Raw genomic sequence first — 24,486 nt, forward strand, 5'->3', positions numbered from 1 at the left:
GAGTCGCCCACGGGTCGGACTTCCGTTCAGTCCTCCCTGTTCTGGCGCGGAGGAGCCGGCCTGTCGCGCGCTGGAAGCCTATTGGCTGGCGCGGCCCAGCTCGCCTCCCGGATTGGCCGGAGCCACGCCTCCTGGAGTGCGTTGGCGAGCAGTGCGCGGGAGACAACGTAGGAGGTAATCCCTTCCCCGTGGACGACTCGGCGAGAACGTGGGCCTTCGCGGCATGCCGTCTTTATCCACTGGGCTTCAGGGTGGCGGGGTGGGGGTCCCCAAAGGAGGTGGTGCTGCTTGAGCTAAGCTTAAAGCACGCATAAGAGTTATGCAAAGACGGGGAGTGTTGGGGGAAAAAGGATATTTTGGGAATGGGCAAGTTCCTGGGCAGGGGGAGGAGAGGGTGGGGAGCCGACTGCGTTCCAGGAGGTAAAAGTAACGGGGACCAGGACGAGGCTGCGGAGGGTGAGAACGACCGACTAGCAGGGAAACTTGAAATAATCCATGCACGTAATTATAAGGACTTGAATTAAAGCTCTGGCAGTAGGGACGGCGAGGAAGGGAAGGATTGTAAGCAACTAAGATACAGTTGACTTAGAGGGTGATTGGACATGATTCCTACTACCGTGAGAGTTGTCCCCACTGGAGCCCAGTCCTTTCCCAAGGACTCCGGTTCCTATAAAGGATTCTCAACCCTTTCTCTTTGGTTATTCGCAGTTTCTAGTTCATCTTCAACCTTTCTCTCTCTACTGAGTCTTTTCATCATTACTCAGAATTGTTTGGATTTCTCCCGTCTTGGAAAACCTTTTACTGTTCCTCATCCCAAACAGGTGTTTGTTATATACAGTTTACCGGGCACTGTGCTTAGCTCTGGGGACACAACAGTCAACAAAAAACACCCAGTCTTGCTTTCATGGAGTTTTACAGTTAATTGGGGGAAACACACTGATCAAAGAATCACTAATAAGTGTGAAATTAACAATTGATAGAAGAGCAACAATGGAGAATTCCACAAGAGGGTAAGACTAGGGGTGGAGAAGTCAAGACCTGAGGAATGAGTAGATGTTAGGTAAAGCATAGGAGAAGAGCTGTTCAAGCAGAAAGAATGTACTGGGGGAGGCCTCAAGGTGGACAGACACTTGGGGGATTGAAGCAACTATTTAAGGCAAACACGACCATAGTGTGCAAGAGGATGAGGCAGATGGGGCAGGTTGGAGCCTATGAAACTATGTTAAGATGATGAGTCTCTAAGAGCAATGGGTATAATAGTCAAGGTCCTCCAGTAACCTACAATGTACTTTGTAATCCTATATCCCCACTTTTTTTTTTTTTTACCTCTGACCTCATCTACTACTCACCCCTTCCTTATTCCATTCTAACCACACTGGCTTCCTCATTGTTCTACAAACACAGCAGGCACCCTCCTTAAGGCCTTTGCACTAGGTGCTTCTTAGGATGCCTTTCCCACAGGTATCCATCCACATGGCTAATTCCTTCAACTGCTTCAAGTCATCTGTCAAATATCACTTGAATAAGATTCACCTTGACCTCGTTCTGTAAAATTGCAACATTCTACCACCTCCACCCACTCCTTATCCCCTTCACTGCTCTGTTTCCTTTTTATTCTTGCTAGTATTTATCACCTAACATCCTGTATAATTTACTGATTATGTGCCTTGTTTATTGTCTGCCTAATTAGAATTTATATTCTATGCTAAGTGGGTGGATACCTTTGATGTTTTACTTATTGAAGTATTCCAGGTACCTAAAACTGCTTGACACATAGTAGGCCCTCCATAAATATTTGTTCAATGAGTTAATGGGAAGCTATTGAAGGGTTTTTATTTTTTAATTTTTTGAGGGGGAGATAATTAGGTTTATTTTTTTGGAGGAGGTACTGGGGATTGAACCCAGGACCTCATGCATGCATTCTACCACTTGAGCTGAACCCTCCCCCAACTACTGAAGGCTTTAAGTAAGAAAGTGACATGATCATGTCTTAGAAGATCATGTCTTAGCTTTACTTTTTGGAGAATGAATTGCAGAAGTTGGCATGTTTGGTGAAGGAAGTTTGGCTATGAAGGGGAGGAGGATGGGTCTTGTGGAAGGGATTGGAGGAGCACGACCTGAGGCTTAGACAACTTAGGAGGCGGGAACTTTCCTCCATGTAATAGGGGAACGGAGAAGGAGAGTGCAGATGAAGGTGAGCTTGTACATTCTTTTTTTTTCTCTCTCTAAAGGAGGAAGCAAGTTCTTTTGATGAAAATGAGGTGATGAATTGAACTGTTTGAGGAGAAAATTTGAACTAGAGGCTCTACAGGAACTGTAGTGCAGCCAAGTGCAAGAGTGCAGGCTCTGCAGGTAGACTTTTTGGGTTTGAATTGAAAATTGCTTAATCACAAGCCTCAGTTTCCTCGGAACTAAAATGACAGTAATCTGTCAGGAGATTGAGTGAGAAATCTGGTAAGGCACTTAGTTTAGGGTCTGGCATGTCGTAAGCACTCACTAACTGTTAGGTACTTATAGCTATTAGTTTAAAGGCAGCCAGAACAGTAAGGGAGCAGTGAAGATCAACCAGATGTGTTTTCTCATTACTAATGGATAGCCAGCTATGATTTACTAAATCAGGAGAAGATTAGGAATAAACAGCTCATCTCTCTTCCCCCCTGACTTGCCATCTGCTCTCAGGCAAATCTTTTCCCCTCTCTGATCCTTGGTTTCTCTTTTTTTTTCTTTGCATTTTATTTTTTTAAATCACCATCACAGAGGTTTCTCCTTTCTATAGAATGAAGGTTTGGACTACATGTTTCGGTGTAAACGTGCTACAAGTCTAAACAGATAAACCTCCTACCCACACTTCTGTTCCCAGACACACTCTAAAGGACCCCTGTCCACACATAGAGTCACAATTAGCACCAGGGATACACAGGTGCTCCCACACAGGAGTCTTTGGTCCTTGACCCAGGCAAGCCCTGGCCTCTTATATTGTGTATTGTATATGCCTTCAGGATTGTACTAATGCTGGTCCCTGAGGCCACTTGCAGATGCTCAGCCTTGCTGGTCATACCTCAGTGCCACAGCCAGGCAAGAGCAAACCCATGAGCATCTGAAGAGTGCTTGAGAAAAGCTAGACACTATGTATGAGTGGTGTGGGGAGGGAGGTGGCTTTACCCCCTGCAGCACCCCAAGTTTCAGCCTCACTGTGACCGACTACTTTGGGTGGGCCTTTGTTTTCTAGCTGATCATGAAGAAGCCACGAGCAGCTGCAGGAAGTCGAAGTCGTCACAGGAAGCAGTCATCCAGCCAGGAGGGAAGGGAGAAACGTGCCCTCAGCAGCAGCCAGGCCAAGCCCTCCGGCCCTGATGGTGAGGAGTTCAGTCCTAGTCAGAGACTCAGGGGCTGGTCTCTTGGCCACGAAAGGGGACAGGTTCAGGCTGGGAAGGGAGCATGGTATGCATCGAGGCATTAAAGTCCCAAGCTCAAGCAAGCGGTTGGGGGTCTAGGAAGCTTTAAGTGGAACAGACTGAAACCAGGCTGCAGTGCCCCAGGTCCCTGGTGCACAGCTTGTGCAGGGATGATCCCTGAGTTTACTGTGGCTCTAGCAGGCCTGGCCAGGCGGCAGGAGGAGGTGGTATTGCAGGCCTCTGTCTCCCCGTACCATCTATTCAGAGACACAGCTGAGGTCACAGTCCTCCGGAAGAACCTGCTTAGCTGGTATGACCTAGAGAAGCGGGACCTACCGTGGAGAAGGCAGGTTGGTGGACGAGGGACAGGGACGGTGGGGTAAGGGAGGCTGATGCCAAGCTCCTCCACACTAACCACCCATCTGGGATTGCACTGGCAGGCAGAGGGTGAGATGGACCTGGACAGGCGGGCATACGCTGGTGAGTACATCTCCTGAGAGCAGGGCTGCTTTGCCTGGACACCCTCAGATCTGGGGTCTAGGGGCTGTGTGCTAGGAGCAGGGCAGGTCAGCAGTGTCCTGATGCCAACCCCTCTTCCCCAGTGTGGGTCTCAGAGGTGATGCTGCAGCAGACCCAGGTTGCCACGGTGATCAACTATTATACCCGATGGATGCAGGTGACTTTAGGGAATGAGTGGGAGAGTCATGGTCCAGACCCCACATGACTCCTGTGGGGTGGGGATGAAGAAGGCTTCCTCTGCCTCCTTCACCTTTGACCTCATTTCTTTTTGCCTACCTTCGGGCTGTAGAAGTGGCCAACACTGCAGGACCTGGCCAGTGCTTCCCTGGAGGTGAGAGCCATCCGAGGGTAGGAGGAATGGGGACTACTGAGGACTGACCTTTGATCCCTCTGACCTCTGACCCCATCCACAGGAGGTAAACCAGCTCTGGGCTGGTCTGGGCTATTACTCTCGAGGCCGGCGGCTACAGGAGGGAGCCCGGAAGGTAAGGGGTGTCAAGGTGAATACAGGAGCCCTAAGGCCTTGGGTGTCTCATAACCTTGAGCCTTCCCATCCCAATCAGGTGATAGAGGAGCTAGGGGGCCACATGCCACGTACAGCAGAGACCCTGCAGCAGCTCCTGCCTGGTGTGGGGCGGTACACAGCTGGAGCCATTGCTTCCATTGCCTTTGGCCAGGTGAGCCCATAGCCCACCCCACCTTGTGCATGCCCACCTTCCTTCCTCCCACAGCAGGCTGACTCCCAGACTCCTCTGTGCCAGGCAGCTGGTGTGGTGGATGGGAATGTAGTACGGGTGTTATGCCGTGTCCGAGCCATTGGTGCTGATCCCAGCAGCACCCTTGTCTCCCAGCACCTCTGGTAAGTTATTGGGCTGATAAGGGAGATTGGGGAGGGTGTCTCCAAAGGGTCTTTGGCTCACAGCAATGTTCCCTTTTTGTAGGAGCCTATCCCAGCAGCTGGTGGACCCAGCCCGGCCAGGGGATTTTAACCAAGCAGCCATGGAGCTGGGGGCCACAGTGTGCACCCCACAGCGCCCACGGTGCAGCCAGTGCCCCATGCAGAGCCTGTGCCGGGCACACCAGAGGGTGAGCCATCTGAGGAAGGGGCAGTCAGGGGACCTAGGGAGTGACTCCTTCCCCGTGACATCTTGCCCTGTCTATGCTGCTCAGATGGAGCGGGAGCAGCTCTTGGCCTCACAGAGCCTGCCAAGCAGTGGAGACGTGGAGGAATGTGGTGAGTGCTAGCCCCAGCCCTTCCCTACACTATTGAGGAGCTGCCTGTGGCAGCCTCATTCCATGTCATCTTACAACCTGAGTAAGATTCTGCGGATCTGGGCCAAGGCCTGCTCCCTGGGCTTGGTACCTAAGCCCACCTGGCCTGAGTGGGGCTCCTGGATCTCTCTTCCCAGCTCCCAACACTGGACAGTGCCAGCTGTGCGCACCTCCCACAGAGCCCTGGGACCAGACCCTGGGAGTGGCCAACTTTCCCAGAAAGGCCAGTCGCAGGCCCCCCAGGGAGGAGTGCTCTGCTACCTGTGTTCTGGAGCAGCCCAGGGCTGTTGGCGGTGCCCGAATTCTGCTGGTGCAGAGGCCCAACTCAGGTACCTGGATCCTGGAAGTACAGGAAGGTGGCCTAAGCAACATGGAAGAAATGAAGGAGTCAGCAGCTAAGGCCTAACCCACACCTGGCTGCCCTCCCTCTCAGGTCTGCTGGCAGGACTGTGGGAGTTCCCGTCTGTGACAGTAGAGCCCTCGCGGCAGCACCAGCCCAAGGCCCTACTACAGGAACTGCAGAGTTGGGTCGGGCCCCTCCCAGCCACCCGCCTCCAGCACCTGGGGCAGGTGAGTGAGCATTGGAAGGGCCAGGAATGGTGGCTTCGGTGGCCATATCCACAGATCTGTTTCAGCCCCTTGATGCTCCCCCCAGGTGGTCCACACCTTTTCTCACATCAAGCTGACATATCAAGTATATGGTCTGACCCTGGAAGAACAGACCCCGGTGACCACCTCACTGCCTGGCGTGCGCTGGCTGACCCGTGAGGAGTTTCACACTGCAGCTGTCTCCACCGCCATGAAAAAGGCACTAACTTTTTGTCTTCGTTGTTCTTTTCTGTGTTTCCTACACGTTCTTAGTGAACCTATTACTATGGAAACAAACAAACAAACAAAAAAGCATGTTTTAAACAAAAGTGCCAGGGCATGAACTTGAGGGCAGAACACAGGGGTCTGGCTCTTTGGAGGAAGATGCCATGCCTGCACTTTCTCCTCCCTTTTTGTCTAGGTGTTCCGAGTGTACGAGGGCCAACAGCCAGGGACCTGCAAGGTGAGTCTCTTGGCCCTCACCCATCCATCTCTCTCCAGGCCCAAATCCCACTCACGTGTTTTCAGTGAGTTAAAGGACACACGTTTGGGTGAACAGTCTCCATGACAGGCTTCAATGGGGCGAGATGAATGGTTCTTGACCTGGAGACCTTACAGTCTGGGTCCATGGTGGGGAGGGGACAAGAGCAAATGATGGAGACAGTAGCGTCACAGTGTGTGAAATGTCTGAACTAGATTTTGTGGGATATGAGGTAGGGAGCTGTCAGTTCTATCTGGGAGGCAAGAATCAGTAACAGCTGCTTATAAGAAGCAACTGGTAACCTGGGTCCTAGAAATGAATCATTTTCTTCCATTTGGAAAAGGAATCTGCAGTAAGGATGTTCTTTCCAGGCCCAAGAGCAGTGTGAGCCAAGGTGGGTCCAATACAGTCAGCAGCACTCAAGGAGCTGGAGTGGTCAGCAGGGCCTGTGCAGGCCAGTCAGGGCCGCGAACATCAGGCCACTGATGCATTTTAGGTGGAGAGAGGAGTCAGATTTGCATCTTAGGAAGACTACCTCAGGCTGCCTTTTAGAGAGTTGATCAAAGAGTTAGGTACTGTAAACAGGGTGGAAGCTTTATAATATTCAGGCTAGAATCTGAGCTAGATCAGTGTTGTAGTGGGGGAATGGTGGAAGGAGAAGATTCTCTGCTGCCCCCTCAGTATCTGTCCTTCGGCTTCTGCACAGGGTTCCAAAAGATCCCAGGTGTCTACCCTGTCCAGACAGAAAAAGCTCAGCCCAGGCCAGAAAGTCCTGGATAGTTTCTTTCAGCCCTACACCTCGGCTGGTGCACCCTAGCCTCAGCAGTACAGCTCAGTGATGCTTCTGGAAGCCCCTGCCCCTGAGAAGCCTGTTTAATAAAGTGCTTATTTTTGTAGTCACTTTGGAGACTTTCTACCCTCTGCCCCCTCACCAAAGTCTTGCTTGGTCCTGACTTCCACTGCTGAGCTCCCAGCCACTCCTGGGCAGATGGAGGAGGGAGTGATCTGTCCTTCCCCAACCTCAGGAGAGGGAGAAAGCAGCTGCAAGGAGTCCCTGCCAGTGGCTGACATCCAACAGCCTTCCTCTAGGTCTCTGGTCAGCTCTGATTGGAGCTGTGGCATTGCCCTAGAGCAGGTGGTTGGGCTCAGCCCCTCTCACTGCAGTGGTTGCTCCTTAGTGGGAGAGGAAGCACAAGGGAGGATTTGTCTTACTCCTACCTCAAATACTAAATCATTTATTTAGGGATACATTACATATGCAGTGAAACAAAATAGAAAAGTTATTAATCATAATATTGGGGGTGTGGAGGAGGGAAATGGGATCAGAGGACACAAGAAGGCTTCAAAAGTATTGCTTATGTTCTATTTCCTAGTTGTGTAATTCCTTTATTTACATCTTGCATATATATTATGTGAGAAATGTTTCACAGTTTAAAAAGAAAACCCCACCTCTTTGAACTGCAGTGAGATATTCAACTTTTGGCAGATACTGATAAGATGGAGGCCACACCTGGCCCCTAGGGACAAAACCTTTCATTCCAGGCCTCAGTGGGTGTTTCTCAGTTCCAGCACGCCCTGTGCTGGACTCCCAGAGCTCCAGGACAGGTAGCTTTGCCCAGCTTCAGCCCTTCTCAGGCTTCCTGGCCCCTGGCAGCTTGCTCTTGCACAGACTGCCACAGGGCTCGGATGTTGCCCTGGCCAAAACCTGTGGCCCCTTGCCTCTGAATCAGCTCCAGGAAGAAAGTGTCCTCTGCAAAAAGGGACTTGGTGAAGACCTGAAGCAGAAACTTGCCTCTATCTCCATCTAGCAGGACCCCCTGTTGGGCCAGCAGGCTAGGCTTATGCCCTGCAGCCAGGATCTGCTTCTCCTTGCCTGGTTGCTGGTAGTAGGCCTCTGGAGGAGTCAGGAGCTGACCTCCGGCCCCTGCCACCCCCTCAGTAGCTTCCATGATGTTGGGTGTGTACAGCCCCACGTGTTGTAGTCCAGGTCCGCCGTTCCGGGCCAGGAACTGCTCCACCTGGTCTTGTCCTTCGGTGACGCCCAGCAGGGACTCAGCAAGGACAAGGGTGGGGACAAGGTTATTGGTAGGGACCTGCAGAGCAGTGAGCCTCAGCCCCCCGCGCCCGGACCCTGCTGCCACCTCAAGACCCAGCTCCGGATCCTCACCTGGGCTTAGTGGCAGGTGGTGAAAGCCTAGACAGTCGTGGAACCAGCGCATCAGTTTTGGGGAGCTGCTGGGTTTGCAGGCCAGGGTCAGGTGGTCCACGTGGCTGACCCAACCTGGGCCAGGTGCCGAGCTTACAGGCCTAAAGCCAGGCAGGAAGGGCCCGCAGAAGCCGGTGCGCTCCACTAGCGTCAGGCTAAGGTTGCCAGCGGGCGAGCTGACCACGGCGTAGGTGGCGGTGCCCTGTGCATCCCGCACGTTGACGGGGGGCACGGGCACGCTGCAGCCTAGGGCAGCCAGCTCCCGGGCGGCGGCGCCCGCGTTGGCCACATCAAAGCACAAGTTCGTGGCGCCGGGCACCGGATGATGCGGGTCCAGGCCGTACAGCGGCTCCCCCGGACCCCCACCCTCATTCACCAAAAAGACAGCGTCTCTGCTGCGCAGGGCCAGCTGCCGCCAGCCGGCTGCTTCCCGCACCGCCAGGGGCTGAAAGCCGAAAAAGTGCTGCAGATCTCGGGCGAGGGGCAGCCCCGGGGGCACGTGGAAGGCGATGTGGCACAGACGACGGGCGGGCGCGGCCATGGCGGTCCGGGTGGCGACCCCGGCCTGTCCTTCCTCTAGGGTCGCTCACTTATCGTTCGGGACTCCGAGACTCTCAGTCCCTGGGTTGTCGTCAGAAGCCGGTAGTCCAATTTTACCAGGAGAGAGGATTCCTTGATCTTTTTCCGGGAGGAGACACAGACCGACCCCTTGGGCCTTGCAGTTACCCCTGCCGCGCCACCCCAAACTAGTGCTGCTTGAGGACCACCGGGTATGAGCTGCCGGTGGTGAGAACCACGCGGAGCCAGTGCTGGGGCGGAGCGGGAGAGAGGGGGCGGGGCCGCGGCTGCCACTCTCCACCCTCCCACCCAATCTGTGTCGCCGGGGACACACGACTGCTCCTTTGGCGTCTGGCTGGGCCACACCCTTGGGCGCTGACCTTCCCATGGCCTTTTGCTAGGCCACACTCTTGGGCACTAAGCCTCCCTTTCCCAGACCCCGGAGATTACAATAGCTCCCTTTACTAGGTTCCAGACACTGAGCTCCCATTTTTGCTCCAACCTCAGAGCAGAGGGAATCAGCCCTAGCTGGGGGAAGAGCTAGAATTCTCCGCCTACAAGCATGGAATTTCTTAGCAATTTCATTTTTTTAGCTTAAAAATTTTGAAGAATTTTGCTTTTAAGTATTAATGTTCCTTTAAAACTTAAAAAAATTTTTTTAATGTTCTAAGTTACAGATTTTCAGTCTTTCCACCAGATGGTCCAGATAAACTGATGTTATAGGAAGATAGGCTGTTTATATAGCTCCTACACTGGTCTCTTCTTCCTCTTGGGAAATCTCTTAGCTGAACCTGTCTCTTCAACCCCACTTTTCCCTTAACATCTTTTACCCCCTTGTCCCAAACAAGATTTGGAGTAAAAAACGGTGGCTCAGGATCTGCACGGGTATCCTTTTTCACCCTCCCTAGCCTACTGGTATTAACACAAGCCCTCCTTGCTCTTTGCAGCTTCCTGACTGGGTATTGGGCCAGAGGAGCTTTCTTGGGGGCATTTCTGCCCTTGCCACCCAGAACTGTGAGATCACTGGATTGAGAAAATGAGGAGTCTTCTGTAACTTGAACTGGTAACTCTTTAAGGGTTTGGAAGGGCATTCCAAGCAGGGGAAATGGCATAAACTAAAGCTCAGGGAGGAATGTGAGCGAAACCCTCAGAGTAGCAATGGAGCATAAGGTTGGGGAGGCAGTTGGGACAGATGCCACTGTCCTAGGCATTGCAAAAGAGATTCCTTTGTTAGGCAGTCTGATGTAATGACTTACTGTTGAGTTTCACTGGCAAGAGGGAGGATGTGATGAGGGGACGGGACTAACAAAAGGAGGTCTGGCTGTATGTTCAGGCCTACAGCCAGGAAGGCAGTACCCAGAAGCTGGTCAGCAGTGGTGAAAGGCAGTTGGTGCTATTTTGCAGACCAGTGAATTTGAGAACATGGACTCCAAAAGCCAGATGGACCTGGGTTTAAAATCCACCTTCAACACTTAACTAGCTGTATGACTTTCAGCAAGATGCTTAACTTCTCTAAGCCTTAGTTTCTTCATCTGTAAAAATGGGAATAATAATAGTACCTACTTCGTGGGCTTGTGATTAAATGTAGTCTATGGAGCAACCTGGCAAAAGATCCAGGTTTTGGCCTGTGAACCTGGGCCTGACTGTGGGATCAGGGCATACAGAGGGCTATTCCTCCCTAGGCCTGAGCAATGGGAGGGCTCTGGCTTTGGTGATAGATTCTGGGGGCAGCTGTTCTGGGAATAGGGCTCTGAGAGGGTTGACAAAGAAAGGGCTATGTTCTGCCCCAGATATCATGATTAGGGCCCCATGAGAGCAGCTCTAGTGCTTCCAGGCCTTTGGTTTAGAGGGAATTTCCACTCAAGGGCCCAGGTATGGACAGAGAGAGCAGAAACAGGACGACTGGCTCATGACTTCCCACCTGCTCCTGAGAGAGGAGGGTATATTTCTGGGGGCTAAGTGGGGGCTGTCTGAAAGAAAGGGTGATCTTGGCTGGGGCACGTTGCCCTGCAAGGTCACTGTGCTTGACTTTGACCCAGGGCACATACTGGGCTCTGAAGAAACTAGCTGGGGGTAGAGAATTAGACTCCATTTCCTGCAGTCCTGCTGGCGTCTGGGCCGTGACCAACGTAGGACTCCCGTCCTCTTGGGTTCAGGACCCTCCGGAACTTTCCCTAGATGTATCCCAGGTGCCCGTCTGCGGTTCCCCTCCTGCTGGGGCAACTGATGCTGAGAGTAGGTGCGCAGGTCGAAACCGGAGAGAACCAGACTATACCATTCACTGGAGAGCGCACGCGTCGGAGAGGCGAGGCGGTGACGCCTCTCCCAACACATCTGCCTTCTGTAATAACAAGGTCAGCAAAGGTGGAGGCAGGGGCTCTGGAGGGCCGAAGAGTCGAACTCTCGGAGACACGCAACTTTGTTAGCTCTGAGCCTAGGCTGACGGCTACCTGAGGAGCACTCAGCCTTTCCCGAAATCCTGACCCTGGTCCCGTCCCCTCCTGCTCCCCTCTCCCTCTACCTCCCCGCCTCCAGTTCCTCGGACCCCTTCCCCTCTTCAGCTGCGCTGGACGCCCCACAACTCACAACTCTCAGGCCCCACCCCCTCTCGGACCCGCCCTCCACAGGCTCCCTCCTGCTCCCTCCTGCTCCCTCCCTCAGAAAGCGGCGTCCGGAACTCCCGCCTTTCTGGCCCCGCCCCTCACGAGCTCCTTCGGCGTTTACCTCTCACGGAGGCGCCCCCGGAAGCTCCCTCTTTTCTAGCCTTGGCTCTGCCCCGACCCCGCGTGACTCCGTTCCTCTCCTTCGGCCCTTGACGTTTTATAAGGGTGGCCGGAAGACCTCAGAGAAGGTGACTTTAAAAAAGAAATTGTGGTAAAATACACGTAATACAGTATTTATGTTACATTTTTAAGTATACAGAGGTATTAAGTATGTCCATGTTGTGCAACCATCACCTTATCCGTCTGTAGAACTCTTCTGCAGCTGAAACTCAGTACCCAATAGATAAACCCCCACTCTCCTGCACCCCACCCCAGCCCCTGGCAACCACTATTCTATTTTCTGTCTCTGTTATGATTTTAACTACTCTAGATACCTCATGAAAGTGAAATTATGCGGTCTGTGTGTGCTTGTGTGTGTGACTGGCGTATTTCATTTAGCATAATGCCTTAAAGTTTCATCCATGTTGTAACATGTCAGAATTTCGAGAAGGTGACTTTTGAGTTAATTCCTGAAGGAAGTGATAGTGCAAGAGGGAAAATTGTAAAGGCCCTGAGGCAGGAATGGGACTGGTGTTGGATCAGAAGGCCAGTGCAGCCGGAAGAAGATAGGGAGAGAGGGAAGTAGCAGCCAGAAGACAAATTTTGTAGCGTGTTAGGACTTTGGCTTTTACACTGAGGATAGGAAGCCATTGGAGGGTTTAAGCTGAGGGGTGATGTGATCAGATTCCACATTTCTACTGAACGTCTGGCTGCTGAGTTGATAACAGGTTGGAGGGGAGCAAGGGCAAAACAGGGAGGCAAATGAAGGGGCTGTTGCTTCTAACATTGTCTGGAGACTTCGGAAGACTTCTCAGGGGAAGTTGAGACCAGAAGTTTGTGTAGGAATTGACAAGGTAAGGGGCACCTTTATGAATTGGAGGATGGGAGTCAAGTGTTCCAGGCGGAGGACGCTACTTATACAAAGGCCTTGAGGTGAGAGCAAGTATATTTGATTGGCAGTTGTTAGTACAATTGACTCTTGAACAATACGGGTTTAAACTTATATGTAGGTCCATTTTTTCTTCAGTAAATATATACTACATATACAAATAATATTTTCTTCAGGAAACATATACTACAGTATTACACCATCCACAGTGTGTTGAATCCGGGGTTGCAGAACCACAGATATGGAGGGCCTGCTATAAAATTATATGCAGATTTTCCACGGATTTTCCACTACTGATTTTTCTCTCTCTATATATCTTCACTCTCTCCCTTTTGAGAGAGTTCCTCATGTCTCTCAACTTAAAAAAAGGAAAAAAATAAAAAAAACTCCCTCTCCCTCTATCCTGCTTATTTCTACAACTGTTTTTGTATAGTTCAGCCAAACTTCTAAAAGTTAGTTTTAAATTGGATTATAGTTGATTTAAAATATTGTGCTAGTTTCAGGTGTATATCAAAATGGTTCAGTTATACATATATATTTCAGATTATAGGTTATTATAAGATAGTGAATATGATTATATCCAATATAACCATATTCATATATGGTTCCCTGGTGCTATACAGTAAATCCGTGTTTCTTATTTATGTTATGTATAGCAGTTTGTATTCGTTAATCCCACACTCCTAATTTATCCCTCCCCCTATCCCTTTCCTTTTTGGTAACCGTAAATTTGTTTTCTATGTCTGTGAGTCTGTTTCTATTTTGTATATAGATTCATTTGTATTAATTCTTAGATTCTACATATAAGTGATATATAATATAATATTTGTCTTCCTCTAACTTACTTGACTTAGTGTGATATTTTCTAGGTCCATCCATCTTGCTGCAAATGTCGATATTTCATTCCTTTTTTGCATATCTATATCTGTATCTATATATATATCACATCTTGAACCAGTTGTCTGTTGATGGGCCTTTGGGTTGTTTCCATGTCTTGGCTATTGTAAACAGTGCTGCTATGAACATCTGGGTGCATGTATCTTTTTGAATTAGAGTTTTCATCTGGATAGATGCCTGGATTGCTGCATCATATGGTAGCTCTATTTTTAGTTTTTAAAGGAACCTCCATACTGTTCTCCATAGTGGCTGAACCAGTTTACATTCCCACTAACAGTGAAAGAGTGTTCCCTTTTCTCCACACCCTCTCCAGCATTTGTTATTTGTAGACTTTTTGGGAGGCAGGAGGAGGTAATTAGGTATGTATGTATGTATGTATGTATGTATGTATGTATGTATGTATTTACGGAGGTACTGGGATTGAATGTGAATGCTAAGCACACATTCTTCCACTGAGTTACATTCCCCCCTACTAGACTTTTTGATGATAGCCATTCTGACCTGTGTGAGGCGATACCTCATTATAGTTTTGATTTGCATTTCTCTAATAATCAGCGATGTTGAGCATTTTTTCATGTGCCTATTGTCCATCTGTTGGTCTTCTTTAGAGAAATATCTATTTAGGTCTTCTGCCCATTAAAAATTAGTGTTTAAAGATATATAAATTATGTAAAATTTCAGTGTACATGCTTGCAATAAAAATCCAACCATATGAAAGAACAAAATGAAAAGTAAAATTCTCCTTACCCTGACCATTCTGCAGAAGTAACCACTATGAAGAGTTTCTTGCGTATCCTTTTTAAAGCTTTTTCTATACATTTATACAGACATATATATATCCTTTTTTCTTGAGCATCCAGTCTTAGATATATATCTATTTCAATACATATGAACCTAGCATGTTCTTGTTAATGGATACATAATACCCTGTTGTGTGGATGTGTTATAGCTAATTTAACCAGCCCGCTGTTGGTGAGTATACAAGTTGTATTCCACTTTAGCTATTTATAAAATGTCATAGCACACATCCTTTCTTTGTGCAGACATGAAGTACATTTGTAAGCTAACATCTTAGAAGTAGAATTGTTGGCTATGTGTATTTTTAATTTTCATAAATTCTAATTGCCATTCAAAAGAGTTGTACCTAATTACACTGTCACTGGTAACTTGTGATAGTTTAGCCTAATTCATTCAAAGAATTGTCTACACTGGCTTTCTCCACTGCTTCACCTCCTACTTGCAGCACAACTCTAACTTGGTTTCTCTCCATCACTCTTCCTTAAAAGGATCTAAGGTCACTAATGATCTTCACGTCATCCAATGGACATTTTTCAGATCTCATCTCACTGCCCCTCAGAAATGTTGTATACGGTTGACCACTTTCTTCTTTCTGAAGCACTCTTGCCCTGGCTTTCATAACACCATACTTACCTCATCATCCTCTGGCCACATTATCTTTCCTCCGTGCACTTGGAAATGTTGGTATTGCTCCAGGATTCGGTTACCATCTGCATGCACATGACCCTGCATTTGTGTCCCCCTTCCTAACCTTTATTCAACTGCTTATTTGCTATCTTGACATGGATGCCCCACTGGCACCTCAGATTCAACATGCCCAACATTGTCCTCCTCGTGCTCCCATCTCAGCAGCTGCCCACTGCTCTCCGGTTGTCCTAGCCAGAAACCTGCAACTCATGTTTGAACTTCACTGTCACTCAATTCTCACCTTCAATCACCGTGTCTATCTTCGTAATGTCTTTCAAACCATCACATCTCTTGTCATCCCCCTTCACCAACCAAGTCCAGGTCCTCAGTGTTTGTACCACCTGGACACTGCAGTGACCTTCTAATTGCCTCCCTGGCTTTAGACTTACTAGTCTCCAAAAAGTCTCCACTCTGTAGCGAGAGTTAGCTTTGAAAAATGCAGATCTGATTATATTATAGTCCAACTTAAAGCCCTTCACTAAGTACTGACTGCACTTAGGATAAAGACAAAAAAATCTCCCCTGGCTGATTAGGCCCTGACGACCTGTCCAACTGTTGTCACCACTACCCCACTTCTTCATACTGTAAGTAGTTTTGAATGTTTTATGCTCCTTCACACCCAAGAGTTTTGTCTGCTGCTTCTTCCTGCTTGGAGTACTCCCCTTCCCTCTTGCCTTGACCTGGCAAACACCTTCTCAATCAGTAGGTCTCAGCATAAATTGTTTGAGAATGCCTTCCAAGGCCCCCAAGACTTATGTGCTGTGCCTAACACAAGGGTTGGCACGTGTGGAGAGCTCAATGAATACTTATTAATGAATCAGTTGAGGCCTCAAGGGCCAGGTGGATGCTTACCATCCTGCAGTTTTTCACACAACCTGAAGGTGTCACCCTTGTCCTCAGTTTAACCAGGCTTTGGCAGGGAAACTAGGAAGACCAGCGAGGTTGATTCCCTGCCTGGCCCATCCATCCAGCAAGCTGGGAAGGGTTATGGGAAGCTTAGCGGCTTCCCCCAGGTTTGACACCTTCTCCATCTGTTCTGGGTCAGCTACCTTGAGAGAGTAACCAACCATCCCAGTTTTCCCAAGACTGGAGTTGTAGTGCTCTCAGGATGTGGAACTTTCAGTTGTAAAACTGGGACAATTCCAGGCAAATCGGAAGGGTTATCACCCAACCATGGGCAGAGGGGTTGAAACACCCACATCTTCACTGGACTAAGGTCTAGACCCGGCGGGAGAGCTAGCTCCAACCTAGTCAGGGCCCTCACAGCAACACCACTGGTGGGCTGACCCTGTAGCCTGGTGGTTCTAAGAATTTAGGGAGAGGAAGTATACATGTTTTAAATGAACATAAGGAAACCAACAGATGTCTGACAATAGCTACCATTTATTGAGTGCCACTGGGCATAACACACTTATACATATCTTTTTTAAAAACTTTTTTATTGAGTTATAGTCATTTTACAATGTTGTGTCAAATTCCAGTGTACAGCACAATTTTTCAGTTATACATGAACATACATATATTCATCATCACATTTTTTTTGCTGTGAGCTACCACAAGATCTTGTATATATCTCCCTGGGCTATACAGTATAATCTCATTTATCTATTCTGCATATACCTGTTACATATCTTTTCTAATCCTCACAGAAACCCTGAATACAGAAGATTATTTTTCTTTCAGAGATTAGAAAACTGAGACTCAGAGAGCTCAAGTGACCAGCCCAAGTCACACAGCTGTTAGGTAACATGGTGAAATTCAAATGCATGTCTGTCCAACTACAGAGCTCCTGCTGTTTTCACTGAGTCTATAGCCTTGCCATTTCCTTCCTTCTCTTGTCATCACAGCCCCAGGGATTTGAGTAGGAGACAAGAAGCAGGTATAGGTGGAAAGGGTTGAGGAAAATGGTCTGTGCTCAGGGCCTGGTGGGGAGTGGGGGACCCACATAGCATTGACAGCTTGCCTGTCCACACAAGAGAGGGCTCTGTCATCTTGAACTAGGTGTAGGCATAATCTGGGGACTTCCAGGGAGGCCCTTTCACAGGCTGTCATCCTGACACCAGGCCATGTATTCACAGAGGAGCCAGGGCTATGTTTCCAAGTCCAGGATAAACCTAGCCAGGTCTTATCTGTTGCAAATGGACATCTGGACATGGGAGAGGCACAGGGGAGGGGTCATCAGGAGCTGGCCATAAACTCAAGAAGCGAGAGGTAGGGATGGGTGGGGGCTGTGACAAGGGTCATGCTAAGCACAGTGCCTTGCCCAAAGATTGGGCTCAGTGAATGGTTGCAATTTATGATACAGCCAACTGCCTCTCTTTTCCAGAGATATTTGTAAGTTTTATTTTTGCCCAGATGGTTGTTTGGGAATTGAGCTGCTTTTGAATATTAAACAAGAGTTGGTTATGTAGAAGTATGAGCAGAAGACTGACTAGTTGTGTAAACGTACGGGCAGAGACCTGACTAGGCTGAGCAGTGGTCAGAGCCCTGATGGCACTTATTGGTCTGGCAGCCAGATGTCTGCTCCACAGGAGGTGTAATAAGCCAGACTCTGGGATTCCTTTAAAAAAACAAAATGTAGACATCCCTTAAGAATTTTAAGTTCTCTGGCAGGGAGGTGCTTTGGGCTGTACAGTTTCACTTTATTTTCTTGGTATGTCCAAAGACTTTTGCGGTGCAAGATCTGTCCTGGACCATCTTGGCCCCAGACTGGGCTAGCCCCTGGCACTGGTGTGACCTGGTGCCCTGTGGCCAGGTTCTGCCCTGTGGCTCCACTCTGCGAGCTAAGCCATCAGACATGTGTTGCTGGAGCAAGTCTTCCCGAGAGCTGGGTCACGTCTTGCTCTTCCCTAGCTGGCCTTCCTGCTTCCGCCAGAGAACTGAGCCTTGTACATTCCATGGAAGGCTGGGGGTCTGAGCATAAAGCAGGGCCAGAAAGGAGAGAAACCACTAATTAAGCTTTCTTGTCCATGGGACTCCTCTGCCCTTCATTCTGAAAGTACATAGTATGTTCCAACTGTGATGAGAGGGAGGAGGAATTTGTGAATGGCACAAACACTGTACCATCACATTTATATGTGACTTCTTGTCAGGAGCTCATGGAAGACGGTGACTTGGTGCAGTGGAAAGCATGTGACTTTAGGGTCAGTCAGCATTGGATTCTGCTGCTTTCTTGCTGAATAACCTTGGGAAAGTTACTCAACCTCTCTGAGTCTTGATTTCCTCAATTGATAAATAGGGATAATAATAATAATGTCTATGTAATAAGTTTGTTTTGAGGTCTAAATTTGCTGACCAATGTATATAAAGCCCTAAATCTGGTGTATAAAAATATGATATTTATTGAGTGCTTGTTTTGTGGCAGTTCATGTTTAAGTGCTTTATAAGCATAGTACGAACTCATACCTCTGTGAGTTGTGTACTTTCACTGTCTGTGCTTTATAGGTGCAAAACTGAGACTCAAGAAGCTTGAGTAACTTGCCCAAAGTTACAAAGCTGGTAGACAGCAGAGCCAGGATTTGGACCTAGGCAGTCAGGCTCCAGTTCACAGATACTTAACTACCAAGCCATGATGCCATATGGAGTAGGGCTGAATACAGAGTAGCTATTATGATCATAGTAATTTAGTATTAAGTGCTTTTTATATCCATGATGCTAAGTGTTAATTATTAGCGTATTTGGATGCAACATTTATCCTTTTTGTTCCTGTTTCTTCCACAGCCATGGCAACAAAGGGCCTTGTGCTCAGTATAGCAGAGCATCCTGCTTTTGTCCGATCCAGCCCAATGCGTCAGTCTCTGCAAACAACAAAAGATGTGGCACCCAGCTGCCTGTCCCTGCCCCCACCAGAGCATCAAGAAAGGGTGAGGACTCTCTGACTGGAACCAAGCTAGGAGAGCAGCAGACAGGTACAGATGAGCAGACCCGGAGCATGGCTCACAAAAGAGAGGTCATGCTTAATAAACCTGATTAATTTCTTTGAGTGGCAACAGTGCAAGCAGACAGGGGTGAAAGGAGGGACAGTAATTCATCCTGATTCCAAGGCACAGGAGCTCAGCTAAAACCGACACAGAGATCTTGTGGACATGCTGCTGGGGTTCTGCAGGAGTCTGGTGGGGCTCAGCTCCTGGGGGCAGCCAGAAGGAAACTCAGTAAGTTACTCATAGTGACCTAGTGAAGAGGACACCCAGAGCAGGGACAGAGCACATCCTGTCCAAGCCATGTTAGCAAGACACAAATCTGACCAGGACACTTGCCTATTAATTCCCTTCCAATGGCTTCCCACCACCTAAAGATGATAATGATGTGGATAATAAAAAAACAATTATAGCTGCATTTATTCAGTATTTACTGTGTATTGGGTACTATATACAGGGAGGAAGCTGAGGCAAGAAAGTTTAAGAAACCTACCCAGTCACCCAGGTATTAACACACAGCTGGGACTTCAACCCAGCTCGCTCGCACATTCTAGTTCATTTGCAGCTGTGTTTAATGGTGCATCTCTTCCATCAGACAGGAAGCCTCTCTGTAGCAGGAACCATAACTGATACAACTTTTGCTCTTTTAGTCCTCAGTAGATAGGGATGTTGAAGCTCCTGTGTCTGTTGTGCTTCTCTTTCTGAACATTCTTCCCTGGGTGAGCTCATCCATGCTTTTGGCTTCAAGTCCCACGTCCTACAGAATACTTCTAGAGAAGGCGTTATGATTGACTCCCTAACCTCCATTCCACCCCAGATGACTAGTCTGAGCTGATTATAGATTCCATCCTTCTTGCCAGTAACTGGTTTAGGAATGGGGATATCCCCAATGAGACTAAGAGGACATTTGCTGAGGGGTGTCTGGGAAAGGTTTTCTCACTCCTAGGAGAGAACCACTGGAGGTGACAGTGGCTCTTCTTCCTGGAAACGTTGGATGTGTCCTGGAATTACTGCAGCTGTTGTGCTAACAGCTGGGGATGGAGCCAACAGCAAGGTTGGCAGAGTGGAGAGCTGGAAGGAGTCTTTGTCCTTGAGGGCACTCAGTCTGCCATCCCTGGAGGCCACCCTAATGCTGAACAAGGGAAATTAAATAGTGTTGCTGCTGAAGCCATTGAGAGTGGGCTTTCTGATGTTTCTGGTAGAAAGCAACCTTACTGATATAACTGGGGCAGCATTATGACTATTGTGGGCCCCTTCCTACAGAACAATTTTTTAAAATTATATTTTACGACTACACCAGTATAAAGAGGAATATATTAAAACATCTTTAACTTAAAAGGTGTTTTTCTTCTGACTTAAAGGAGATTAAAGCATTTTTTGTGGAACTCTAATGCACCTCCCCGTGCCTAGTAGATAGACTGGCCCTGGATACAGCTTCCAAATATCTATCTCCAGGCCATATCTCCCTTTGCCTTCAAACCCACGTACCCCACTGCTTATTGGCTAGTTCCACTTGAGTGTCTTACCTGAAATTCAGCATACCCAGGGCTGAGCACAGTTTCTCCCACACCTTTTCTTTGTCCAGTATCTCCTGTGTGAATGAACTACGTATTGCCCAGCTAGTTGTATCAGCCAGAAACCTGGGACCTCAGCCTCTCCCTCACCATGTGCCCAATCCATCACCAAATGCCATCATTTTCCCTCTTAAACGGCTTTTTTTCCCCTCTGACTTGACAGATCCTGCCTCACATATAGCACAGGAGGACAGGAACCCCGGACCGACAGCAGCCCAGGGGTCACACCAGCCCTTCTGTCCTCACATTGACAGATGAGGGCCACTACTCTGGAGCCTTTGTGGGGGTTTGGGCACCTAACCCCCTTGAATATGGGGTGGCCAATGAGATATAAGCATACGGCTTCCAAGAAAGCCCTTTAACTTCAGTTCCCTTACTTTCCTCTTCTCCCTGAACAGAGCTCTGACATGGAGTGCCAGCAGTGATCTTTTATCTTTGAAGATAGTAGCTGCATAAAGAATGATGAAGCAGAAAAATATTAGAAGCCTAGTTCAAGATGACTTTCTGTAGCATACCAGTCTTGGACTGCCTGTCTGTGGAATTATCTTATGTGAAAGAATAAATTTGTGCCAGCCACCTTAGTTAGATCTCTGTTACTAGTTGTCAGCCATAATTTCTAATAAATAAGACATGCTTCCACCCTTCTGCTGACTCAGCCTAGAAGACCAGGAATTTAGTGGGCATTCTCATGAGCATCCAATCATTCCTGAAGAAACAAGCTACTTGTTCAGCCATATGCTGTAAGAGTAGGGACCAATTTTTATTCCATTTTATATCCTCAGTCCCTAGCATAGTTCTTGACTCATTATTCAATAAGTATTGGATGAAAAAATGAAACAGATGGATGGATGGATAGATGGATGCTTACTCAAAATGTTGAAAAAGAAGGTGCCAAATATTAACTTACTGCTTCCCACTCCAAATTCACCCTTCTTTGCCCTGCTTTGTGATAATGGACTCTAGGCCTGGAGGGAAAGATCCTGTCTTGAGTCACCACAATGGCCTCTTATCCAACTTCCAGAATTAATCTAGTTCTCAAGCCCAGAGCCCCTTGAATGAAGGGGAGGCTGAGTCCCTTTGTGGAAGAACTATGTAGAATTGCCACAAATATATGATGTAAATCTTCCTCCTGAGCCTTTTCTAAAGATACCAGATGTCATTTGCTAGAGTGACAGAACAGGAAAAAAGGAAATACTCAGACCTTTGGTGGATGTCTTGACACTACCTTTGAATTGCTATTAATTCTTGGAAGCCCAAAATGCCACTGTGACCCACTAATGTATGGGACTAGTCAGTCCATGGGTCCACCCTATAGTAATTCCCCCAATTCCTGAAGTAATAATTGGAATAGGCATACTTGACCAGAGGCAAAATTCCTGCATTGGCTCTAATATCCATGGGATAAGGTCATTATGGTAGAAACAGCTAAATCGAAGGCCTTTTTACTTCCTCTTCCTATGAAGATAGTAAACCAGAAACAATGCTGCATTTCTGGGGGAACTGCAGAGATTAGTGCAACACCAGAGATTTGAAGCATGCAAGATTGGTGATGTCTAGAATATCCCCATTTATTTTATTGTATTTTTTAAAGGAAAAACTGCAAATTTTTTATTTCAAAAACTTTAGAATTGTGAGCATTCTTAACAGATCATCTGTATAGCTAAAGACAGTAATCCTAATAGTCATCATTTTAAAAAAAAATTTGAGATACAGTTGATGTTAGAATAGCCCCATTTAATTCACCTGGGCAAAAGTGGAATGGATATTGGAGAATGACTGTAGATTTCAATAAACTTAATTAGGGTGTGACTTCAATTGCAACTTCCATTATAAAGGGTATCTTTACCAGAACAAATCAACAGAGAACTAATGCTTTTTCCCCCTTACGAAGTTGCAAAGACAACCATCAACAGTTTACTTTTACCTGGCAATGACAGCAGTACACCTTCATGGTCTTGCCTCAGTCCTACATCAGCTCTCAATCTCTCTGCCATAGTATAGTCAGCCGGGATCGCCATTGTCTTGATGTCCCACAAAACATCACTCTTGCCCATTACATTGATGGCATTATGCTGATTGGATCTGATGAGCAGAAAGTAGCAGTTAATTTGGAAGCCTTAATAAGATAGATGCAAACCAGAAAATGTGAGATGAACCTGAGGGACCTGCCACTTCCATGAAGTTTCTGGAAATCCAATGGAATGGAGCATGTTGAGATGTCTTTTCCAAGGTGACAGACAAAATGATGCCTAATCTACCATGACAAAAGAGTCACAACAATTGGTAGACCTTTTTGGATTTTGGAGGCAATATATATACCATGTTTTGCATTGGAACTATAAGGCTGCCAGTTTCAAATGGGGAACACAGCAAGTAGGAAAAGGCTTTGCAACATGTCTAGTCTGTAGCATAAGATGTTCTTCTACTTGGTCCTTATGATCCAGCAGATCCAATGACACTCAAGGGTCTCTAGCAAAGAGGATGTGAATAAAATCTCAGGGAAGGACCAATAGGAGAATCACAGTATAGACCTCTAAGATTCTGGAGCAAATTTATGCCCTTTCATCAGCCACTTCAGGGCTTGTTTAATGGGCTCATGAACAATGTGGCCATAGGAATGAAAACTACATGGGCTCAACAACATGGACTTTCCCTTAAGGAAGCTGTCTTGACTACTGCTATTTTGAATGCCTAAACTGCTAATAGATGATGTCAACACTGAGTCCCCAATATGGCAGCATTCTTTGGAGGGACAAGCCAGCCACCTTGTGGCAGGCTGAATATATTGTATCTCTTCCATCATGGAGGGGTCATAAGTTTGTTTTAGGGGAATAGAATATTATGCATATGGGTTTTCCAACCCTTCCCCTAATGCTACTGCCAGTTCCACCATTTGTAGCCTCTCAGAATGCTTTATCCACTGTCATGAATTTTGTCCATAGTCACTGGGCTCAAGCCTAGGGGATTAATTGGTTTCACTACATATACCATTACCTAGAAGTAGCTAGCCTGATAAAAAGATGGTATGTCTTACTGAAGACTCAGTTTTGGTGTCAGTTGGGAGACAACACTATTAAGTGACGACGTTCTGTCTTACAGGCTGAAGTATATACTCTGATTCAGAGATGATTATATGATACTTTCTCCTCCACAGCCAGAATATATGGGTCTGGGAATCAATGTATGCAAGGATGATGTAACAATGCAATGCATACAATGGATGCAAATGGTGCATTTCACTCTTATTTCCAATAACCCACTCACAGGATTTTTGCCTCCTATCTTGTCAGCTTTTAGCTTTGATAGTTTGCAGGTATTATTCTCAAGTGGGAAAGGCTTCTGCACAGGAGGGCTCTGGTTCCTTTGTATGCTAGCAGGAGTCATGATGCCTCTTGGAGCAGTGGTGATGACTTAGCATATTTGAGACTCCTTCAGGCCAGAAATGTTTGTTACTGGGACATCATCCTCTGTGCCAGAAGCTGGTGTTAGGGAAACCTCCCAGCCAGAGATGGACACCAACCTCTTGCAAACTGTTTCTTGATTGAGTTTAAAAGTTAGTGCTACTTATGGTTTGAGTTTATGACTTGCTGTGTTTTTTTCTTTATTATGTTTCTTAATATGTAACTTGGTATTGTTGGGGAGAATTGGGTGAGTGAAGAGGAGAGGACATGGCATACATTGGGGGAGGAGTTTGTAGTGCCTTATTTCAATTGGTTAGACTGAAACTTTGTTAAAGTTTGGGTTGTCCGAACCATGAGGATCTGGGGGTCACAAAAGACTAGACAAAGGAAATTTCCTTTCAGCATTGTTACAACATACCCTTAAGCTGGAACTTCCTCCACCCTCTCATGTAGCAGTACACATGCTTTTGCCATCACACTCAGATTTTCCACTGCCCGTTTTGTTCCCATTGTAACCTTTTAATAAACCAGGACTTTCACAG

General features: G+C 47.5%; 2 protein-coding genes across 15 annotated transcripts; one reads left to right on the plus strand and one right to left on the minus strand.

Moving 5' to 3' along the window:
- Positions 1-15: 15 nt before the first annotated feature.
- Positions 16-22,662, plus strand: MUTYH (mutY DNA glycosylase). 14 transcript variants are annotated; one of them, XR_012511304.1, is made up of 16 exons: positions 16-174; positions 3,230-3,356; positions 3,594-3,745; positions 3,836-3,875; positions 3,998-4,071; positions 4,204-4,245; positions 4,328-4,591; positions 4,676-4,773; positions 4,856-5,148; positions 5,324-5,515; positions 5,620-5,756; positions 5,842-5,994; positions 6,196-6,237; positions 9,967-10,082; positions 18,773-18,915; positions 20,942-22,662. XR_012511304.1 is itself a non-coding variant. In XM_074376574.1 (16 exons), the coding sequence occupies exons 2-16, from the start codon at positions 3,236-3,238 to the stop codon at positions 7,070-7,072; spliced, it is 1,557 nt and encodes a 518-aa protein (XP_074232675.1). In that variant the 5' UTR covers positions 19-174; positions 3,230-3,235; the 3' UTR covers positions 7,073-7,155. The 14 variants fall into 14 exon arrangements, 13 of the variants coding, with proteins under 13 accessions (XP_074232672.1, XP_074232673.1, XP_074232665.1 ...); XM_074376574.1 differs by lacking the exons at positions 9,967-10,082; positions 18,773-18,915; positions 20,942-22,662 and adding an exon at positions 6,962-7,155 and having other exon boundaries at positions 19-174; positions 4,328-4,399; positions 4,478-4,591; positions 4,856-5,000; positions 5,085-5,148; XM_074376576.1 differs by lacking the exons at positions 9,967-10,082; positions 18,773-18,915; positions 20,942-22,662 and adding an exon at positions 6,962-7,155 and having other exon boundaries at positions 20-174; positions 3,597-3,745; positions 4,328-4,399; ... (1 more) ...; positions 4,856-5,000; positions 5,085-5,148.
- HPDL (4-hydroxyphenylpyruvate dioxygenase like) lies at positions 7,605-9,327 on the minus strand. Its single transcript, XM_010946090.3, has one exon. It carries the CDS (start codon positions 9,000-9,002, stop codon positions 7,887-7,889), a length of 1,116 nt encoding a protein of 371 aa, XP_010944392.2. The 5' UTR covers positions 9,003-9,327; the 3' UTR covers positions 7,605-7,886.
- Positions 22,663-24,486: the final 1,824 nt, after the last annotated feature.

Source organism: Camelus bactrianus, chromosome 13 (genome assembly GCF_048773025.1).
Source record: "Camelus bactrianus isolate YW-2024 breed Bactrian camel chromosome 13, ASM4877302v1, whole genome shotgun sequence".
In the NCBI taxonomy this organism is placed as follows: Eukaryota; Metazoa; Chordata; class Mammalia; order Artiodactyla; family Camelidae; genus Camelus; species Camelus bactrianus.